The following is an 8,660-nucleotide window of genomic DNA, read 5'->3' as shown; positions in this document are numbered from 1 at the left end:
AATGTTGAGCTAACTGTCAACCATGTTGATGGTTTTGCAATCCTCATGCGGATTAGAGGTTGTCATTGTCTTTTCTTACACCATTTATTGTGAATGAAGCTTTGCTTTTGGTGCCATAAATAAGTGATTGTTGGGTGGAAAAGAAAAATATATCTTCCCTCAACCAGAAAAGTCCATGCTGAGCACAGGGCTTAATGAAGGGCAGGGGAAAGGCCAACCTCAAGGAGCCGAGAGGAGCTCAGATGCCATCCTTGGATAGAGGCCGCACAGTCTATTAAAAGCTGTCTCTCTTATGTCAGTAACTCACACAGGCTGAGCATATTTGTGGGTGAGAGTGCTGTAAAGCCTTTTTGTGCTCTTATGGTTCAAGTATTTAATAAGAAGAGAGCAATAATACTATAAATAGGAGCACCATAGTTGGTAAGGACTGGGGATACAATAGGAGATATGTGGTCTCAGTTATGACAGGAGGGCAAAAAGAAAGGAAACACCAACTGAAATGAGCAACTTCTGCAGAAGTGCTTGATCAAACATGAACTTGCTGTACAACCCATCATCAACAAAACTGCCTCTCACAAAGCAAACAGCTTGCAGGCAGGAGAGTGCCTTTTTTTGGTCACGTTTTGCAAAGAGCTGAAAAGATATGCTTAGTAGGTGTTGTGGCTTATGCAAGTACTCTGAGCCTTCCTGTACATCAGGATCATTTTTGCCAGGGTTTGTGTCTTGTTTGTATCTTCCATCATATAGGAACCTTGCTCTTTTCAATCCTGTCACCCTCGACGAAATGTATCAATCAAGGTTTTGATGCATGCACCTATATCCTAAAGAATAAAGCATAACAAATATGAGCTGGAAGAACGGAGCAGTTCGTTAAATTCAGCCAGGAGGTGTTGTGGTCTGATACAGACTGATAATAGATTCATATGTGAGCCTGTCTGGAGTGGTTTTGTTCAGGCTTGTCTTGTGAAAGAAAGATAAAGTACAAAAAATAAGAAAAATCTCTTTAATTTGCTCTTGTGACAGCTAGCTTCCCATTTATCACTGAAGAAGATGAACTGCACCTGTTCTGAGATATTAAATCCAAGTAACTGAGTGAAATCCTGTTTTCACAATATTGAATTTCTAGCTACAATGCATCTTAAGCAGAAGGTGGCACAGAGTTGGCAGGAGGTGGCACAGAGATGGCCAGCACTCCTTTTTAACCAATATTCCTGAAGAAATTCATTGTGTCAGGTCTTTAGACATATGGTCAATTAGAAGCATTTCAGGAGATTCATAACAGTCATTGTAAGCTCACGAGCCTATATTCATGCAGTTTTTTTAGTGCTCTCTATTGGGCCTAAGTACTTGCATAAGTACCAGCCAACCATTCTTGGACTATCTTTGCCTATTCAGGTGATGGTTATAGACTAATTCAATCTTGTACTCACTACACATGTGTGCAAAGGTGAGGATGTGGTGCTGACAGCACTTTCTTATATTGGCGGTAAAGAGCAATTAAACATGCAAAGTAATGAAGTACACCTTGTTCTAAAACAACATCTCTCATATAACAAGAAAAATACCACGTTTTTGGTAGCCAAATCAGGTTAAAGTACTTGTCAACCTAAGGTTTTAGAGTTGGGGTATTCCCCCCCAAAAAAACCCCAAACCAAATAACCAGCTTGTCTTTTCTTCCAGTCTTCTAATATTTCAGTGTTTAGAAACATCCAAATAAGCATGCAAACCACCTCTCCATTGCAGATAAACACACACACGCACACACAAAGCAGCAGAGTGGTTTTCTGTTGAGAAGTGGTTAGGCATAGCAGGTTGTTCTCCCCTTGGGAAAAAAAAAAATGAGCAATCTGGAATCTCTGCATATTGTTTTAACACATGACCCTTATCCTGGAGCAGATGTGGCCAAAACCAGCATGCAGTATGACTACATGGGTATGTGTTCAGCTGAAGGATTTTCACTGCACATTTCAAGGTTAGAGAACTCTGTTCAACTGCTAAACAAAAAGAGGTAAAAGAGAGCAAGACAGAACTGTTTTTCTAGGCTAATCTTCATTACACAAAAGCAATGATTGATAATCACTGCTGAAGTTAAGGGGAATACTTTTTTGTCAGGAAGAAAAATGAAATAAAATCACTAGAAATGTGGAGGTGATCTAGGGGAAGGAGTTGCAGAGGTTTTGTTAGAGAAAACTGCAAGACAACATATATCTAATATATATTTTATATTTATTTTTAAAGTCAGTGAGTTCTGTTTCATTTGTGCCTTAAAACCTTTCCTGAGTCCCTGCTTTCTACAGCCCTTGTATGCAAACAAGAAAGATCATTAACTTTACCTTTTTATCAAGGAAAGAAAAGAAGACAAAAGAATCATGATAGATACAAGACTAGGCAAACAAAAAATGAACTTAATTTTGTATATTCAAAGCCAAGTTTATGAAGGAGTAGAAATAATACTCTTTCAACACAAATGCACAGTCTGTGGTTTTAGAAACTGTAATGCTTCCAATATTGTATCTACTACTCTTAAAGAAAAATGGTATACTTAAAAAAACCTCAAACCACAAGTTTTTATTTATGTACTTTTTACAAAGTGAAAAATTCAGAGAGTGAGATGAAGGACCAGTGTTAACATGATAAACTAACTTTTAGTCATGTCTCTGCTGAGAGAGAATAGGTGATATCTGATGGATGCCTGAAAATTTCTCAAGTCTTTAAACCAGGCCTGTACTGAACCTGTGTCTTTCACAAAGAAGGGCTTGAAATGGAAGGAAAAACGGTTTCAAAGCTGTAAATGTGTTAGAAGTCCAACCTAACATGTTTCAATAGCAACGTTCCACTCAGCAATCATTAACAGGAATGCTGCATTTAGGTTCTTAAGTAAATCTTTACTTATGTATTATCCTTTCTTAATTGTTTTATTAGTCACAAAAAGTGATTCCATTAAAGCAATCTAATTTGGAAGTGCCTTCTTCACACCAAATGTGTAAAGAGAAAACATCTTTTTGATTATAGCCACTAAGAATACGTGGAAGCAGTTCAGGGTCTAGCATCTTTATCATTTCAAGATTATTCAGCATCTCTTTTGAACTACTTGAATTGAAGGTAAGTACATAGAAGACATTCTTGTCACTTAAAGTTAAGTTTCTGTTATGCCATCCTCAGAATCATTTTGAAGACCAGTACAGCAACTTTTCAAAATGAGTTGTGAAGCTTTTTGGACAAGTGAAAGTTCTCAGGCATCTTCAAACCTCAGAGCACTTCCACTTGCAGAGAAAGCCAATTCCTTCACAAAAAAATCCCCACCCCTCCATAGTTCCTACAGGATATTTTTGCTACTCATATGAGAAAATCTATAGGGGAAAAATAATGCAGAGATGGAATTTATTAGCTGCTATGAAAAATGTGATAAATTGACTATGCAATTGGGAGAAAGCTTTAAAGTACTTATTGAACCTGAACTAGCTTTTGGGCTGGTTTTGGTTCTCTGGCTTCCTTTCCTGTATATGACTATTATATTTCTCTTAGTAAAGCTTGTGATTTTAACCTTTGACCTTAGGCCACTCAGAGTTTCTGCACATCCAGGGAAACCTGTGTGTTCGAGTAAGCTCCCATGTTGCCTCCACACCAACACACACAGCTTGGGGGAAAAAGCAGGAGGAGATGGAGATGTGGGTGAGGACGCAGGGCCATGACCTCCCATGACTGGAACACAGCCATGAACGGCTGTATGTTATTTAGGAAAGTCAGGCAAATGAGATGAGGGGCTAGTGTTGCTCTCTATGTGAGGAAGCAATTAGAATTCATTGAGCTCTGCCTGGGTAGGCTGAGTGCTTATGGGTGAGAATTCAGGGGCGAGGTAGTGTGGATGATACTACAGGCCACCTGATGAGGAAGTAGATGAGGCCTTGTACAAACAGCTGAGAGCTGCCTCACAATCTCTGGCCCTCATGGGGGACTTGAACCACCCTGATATTTGCTGGCAAAGCCACTCAGCCCAGTGCACATAGTCCAGGAGGTTCACGCAGGCAACTTCTTGTCACAAGTGGTGGAGGAGCCAACAAGGAAAGGTGTGCTGCTGGACTTTGTGCTGACAAATAAGGAGGGTCTGGTTGGGGATGTGAATGTTGGAGGCAACCTTGGATGCAATGATCATGAGATGGTGGAGTTCCTTTGTAGAAGCACCAGGGCACCAAGCAGGATTGTGACCCTGGACTTCAGGTAATCTAACTTTGGTATCTTCAAAGACCTGCTTGGAACAATCTCATGGGATTGGATTCTAGATGAGTGCCCAAGAAAGCTGGTTGATCTTCAAGCACTACTTTGTCCAAGCCCAGAATCAGTGAGTCCTCACGAGTAGGAAAACAGGAAAAACAGGCAAGAGGCCTACGTGGATGAAAAAAGAACTACTTGAACTACTCAAGCAGAAGAAACAAATATATGTAAGGTGGAAAAAGGGCCTGGTTGCTTGGAAAGAGTATGGGAAGATCATCAGAGTATACAGAAACAAAACCAGAAAGGCCAAGAACCTTTTGGAATTAAACCTGGGCAAAGGAAGTAAAGGAAAAGAAGAAACCTGGGAGTCCTGGTTGACAAGAGTCAACATGAGTCAGCAAAGTGCCATCGTGGCCAAGACACATTAAGAAGAGTGTGGGAGGGAGGTTCTGCTCCGCCTCTGCTGCCCTGGTGAGGCCTCATCTGGAGTCCTGTGTCCAGTTTTGGGCTCCTCAGCTCAAGAGGGACAGGCTGGAGAGAGGCCGGCAGAGGGCCACCAAGATGATCAGGGGACTGGAACATCTTTCATATGAGGAAAGGCTGCGGGAACTGGGGCTGTTTAGTCTGGAGGAGGCTGAGGAGGGATCTCATCAATATCCACAAGTATTTAAAAAGGTTGGGGCAACACTTTTTTTCTCCTGTTGTCTCAAGTGACAGGATAAGGGGTAATGGGCGTATGCTGGAACATAAAAAGTTTCACTTAAGGAAAAACTTCTTTCCTGTGAGGGTGGGGAAGCCCTGGCACAGGGTGCCCAGGGAGGCTGTGGAGTCTCTTTGTAGGTTTTCAGAACCTGCCTGGACACTTTTCTGTGTGACCTGATCTCGGTGGACCTGCTTTTACAGGTCCTCCGCAGGGAGTTTGAACTGGATGATCTCTAGAGGTCCCTTCCAACCCCTACCATTCTGTGAATATGAAGATGATGTGAGGTACCGAGTCTCCCTCTACAAAATATTTTCTGACTACAAACATGATCAATCCTATGTGTGTTTATGTGGTCAGAGGGTTTAGTCTATTTCAGGCCAGTCATGAAGTTGGTGTTTTTTCTCCAAAAAATGAGTAATAGATCATCTCAGGAGTGGAGGGTGATTTTGCCTGGATCAGGTTTTGAACATGTCTTTCAAAAGCCTCCTAGGGGGTTCCAAATAACACGACTGATACGGTGTTTCTACAGGTTCTACTAAATTAGACTGTGGGTTTCATCTCACCTGCAATCTAGGAATTGCTCATCCCTTGCTGATGCAAGAGAAATCTCCAAGGCGTACAGGAAGAAACTATACGGATCTATGGTGCTTTCTGTTTGGGAAGCACGGGTTTGCTCTCTAACACCAACCACACCCCACGCCTCGGGCTTCCACACAGGCGGACACAGGAGCGAGCGGGGCTGTGGAGCGGCTGCGTCGGGACGGAGGGCTGCCTCAGGGGCAGCGGCGCGCCTCTCCAGCCCAACCCGCGCCCGGGGACGGGCACCCGCTGCCCCCGGAGCTGCCTGACCGGCGGGGAGCGTCGGTTGCAAACAACTTCGTGCCGGCGAACGGCAGCGAGCCCCTCGCGCCCTCGCCTATGGCTACGGCCGCGACGGCATTGACCCTGCCCTTCGCACACCCTCCGGCCGACCCTCCCTCCCGCCGAGTGGTGGAAAAAGCACGGTCCCCCCGCGGCCCCAGCCCCAACTGTCCCGCTCGGCCCGCGCTGAGGCGAGGCTGGTGGTAGGGCCGGCGCCGCCCCGCGCCCGGCAGCTGCGGGAGGGCGATGCTCGTTGTCACTTTCCCTCTTCTCCACGCGCCGCCCCCAGCCCTCCCCCCGCGCCCGGCGGCTGTGCCCCGTCCCCCGGCGCCGCGCCGCCTGCGCGTTCCCCGCCGGCAGCAGCCAGGGCCGCGCCGCTCCGCTCCGCCGCCAGCGCCCGCCCGGTCCCGCGGCATGGCCGGGCGCTGAGGGGCGCCCCGCCCCGCCTCGGCTCCGCTCGGCTCTGCGCCGCCGAGGGGCTCGGCGCCCGGCCGCCCGCTCTCCTCGCCAATGGTCCAGAGCGACATGTCCAAATCGCCTCCCAGCCCGGCGCAGGAGGTGCAGATGGAGCTGCTGGACAACACCCTGCCCGCGGCGGCGGCAGCGCAGGTACCGCGGGGGCGGCGGGGCTCGGCCGGCGGCCCGGGGCTGCGGCGGGGTGGGGGGCGGCGGGGCCGAGCCGCGCTCACGGGGCTTCGGCTTGAGACAGCGGCGGCGAGGGGAGCGGCGAGGCCGGCGAGGCTCTTCGTCCTTCAGCTTCCCCTCCCCGTCGTCGGAAAAGTTTGACGGCTCTCCCAAGGCACCCGAAACCCCAGTCCTCGCCCCTACCCCCAGATGCCGTTTAGTTAACGCTGGTCCGTGCTGTAGAGGCTTAGTAAGTCGAAAGGACCTTGCAGTTACCTGGAGGGTGGATGTAATGTATTGCTATAAAGGTGCTGTTCCGTGCGTGTAGTACTCGTAGGTTACGGCTTTTTTTTTTTCGCTGGTCTGGTAACCTGTTGTATCTGTACCTGAGGCGTACCAGGCGCTGCTGAAACCTTCCTCGTCTGTTACACGGGCTGGTAGCAGTCTGTGAGGATGGAGGAAGGCGATTCATCCTGGCTGTTGAACAGGAATTTTGAGGAGGTTGAAGGTGTTGAGCACAATGCAGACTTAAGCCGGTTCCGTTATCGTGGAGAAGATGGTTACACAGTGTTCTCTGAAATGTTAACCTCTTGGTCTACGTACACTGCATTCAGGTGAATGGATGAAGAGAGGGAGGCAGGATATAGATGTTTGCACACTTGTAAAAGGAAAGACTTTATATTTTGAAAGGTGGTTCCTGTTTAATACATGACTGTTGCATAATGTCTTCGAGTTTGCAATAGTTGGCTACAAAGACTTATGGTGCTATTTTTAAACCCAGTAAAAGGCTGGTAAAATCTGATTGTGTGCATTTTAAATTACAAACATACTTGTTAGGACAGAGTGGGTTTTTTTCCTTTTGGGGTGACAATTTTTATTGCTGCTGCCAAAGCCATCTCTGATACTTCATATTCTTTGAGAAGGTGGTCCACCTTCATCACAGAAGTGCTCGATTGCCAGAGGAAAAAGCTGACAGCCTGTCAGAAGACTTGCTAATTGATCTTTGCTTATTGGAGACCGGTGACAGAAGAACAAAATCCAGGCACTGAAGCAGAGACTAGGTTAAGCTAAAAAAGAAGTAGTGTCTCATTGGATGTGAATTTGACTGCAGCCTCCAAGTGCAGAACAGACATTCAGTAGGGCCATATGCTTTGCTAATTTCTCCAGTAGCAGTGATAAGGGAACTAATCTCTGACCTATGAATCTGCCCCCTTTTTGGCCCAAAGTACAGAATTGGCAACTATCAAATCATGGTGCCTCTCCACTGTGAACAAATGTCAAATAATTATAATAACATTGACTTTCGCTTCTCCTTTTAAGTAGTCTTAAAGAACATCTGTTTAGAGAGGAAGGATAGTTTGCCAACACCTGTGTTAGTGATGTTTTAGGTAAACTATTTGTATTCTGTTTCATATAATTGTTTTTCTGAACACTCATGGTCAAAAAGGTCCACTTTCCAAGACAGTAATAATGCAGCTTTTTAGTCCAGGGAATGTGTTTCAGTTTTTGGAACCAAAGCCATTAGGCAAAACATCAATCATATCTTCTCCACATATGCATATACTAGTCATATATAAGCCTTTGGTGTGGAGAAAATAAGATTCAGGAAACGAAAGAGCTGTTTGAATAATAATGTAAGTTAATTCCTTAGCATGCACTGCATTGAGAGACAATTATTGTGATATGAATCTGTTCTTTATTAACGTGATTTGAAAAAAAATCAATAGTGGAAGATCTTGCTGCTTTAGAACATACAGTGCGAAGGAGAGGCTTAATGAGAACATGTGAATCATCAAGTGGATTGCCTACAGGTACTTAGTTATGCCCACTGCTATCTTTTCCACTAAGGTACTTGAGTATCACTCCTAGAAACATTTCATGCCAAGTAATGCATCAGGAAAAAAGCCTCTAACGCTGGAGCTTGTAGAGTGATATCACTCCTAAAAGTATTCTCTCTGGAGTGCTACTTCTCGGAATTATGATTTAGCAAAATGTAAATGAAGAGCCTTTGTAGAATTGTAACAAGCATCAAAATTTCCCTTATCCAAGAATTTTACTTTTGCAAAGCTGAGGATTTCTTTTAACCTGGCTGTACATTGTGGTCGATACCTTGGATCCTGCCTGTCTATTCGTTTTGGCCAAACTTGTCACCGCTTGGCAGAGGAGTGAATGTACTTAGCATTTTAGAAGTAATTACTCTTAAAAGGTAGTTAAATATGTGAAATATTCCTAGATAGACTTTATTTCTTGTTTTCATACT

The 8,660-nt window shown here is 45.1% G+C and overlaps 1 protein-coding gene across 3 annotated transcripts in view; it reads left to right on the top strand.

Moving 5' to 3' along the window:
- Positions 1-6,224: 6,224 nt before the first annotated feature.
- The window catches only part of CACNB2 (calcium voltage-gated channel auxiliary subunit beta 2), a 238,891-nt gene continuing 236,455 nt past the window's right edge, over positions 6,225-8,660 (top strand). For all 3 annotated transcript variants that reach the window (XM_061997377.1, XM_061997376.1, XM_061997380.1), the window contains exon 1: positions 6,225-6,385. In XM_061997377.1, coding sequence (XP_061853361.1) covers positions 6,287-6,385 — 99 coding nt within the window. In that variant the 5' untranslated portion in view covers positions 6,225-6,286. The remainder of the gene's footprint in view (positions 6,386-8,660) is intronic.

This window comes from Colius striatus, chromosome 5, assembly GCF_028858725.1.
Source record: "Colius striatus isolate bColStr4 chromosome 5, bColStr4.1.hap1, whole genome shotgun sequence".
Taxonomy (NCBI): Eukaryota; Metazoa; Chordata; class Aves; order Coliiformes; family Coliidae; genus Colius; species Colius striatus.
Note: the sequence above shows the minus strand (reverse complement) of the source record. Positions and strands in the feature narration are given on the sequence as shown.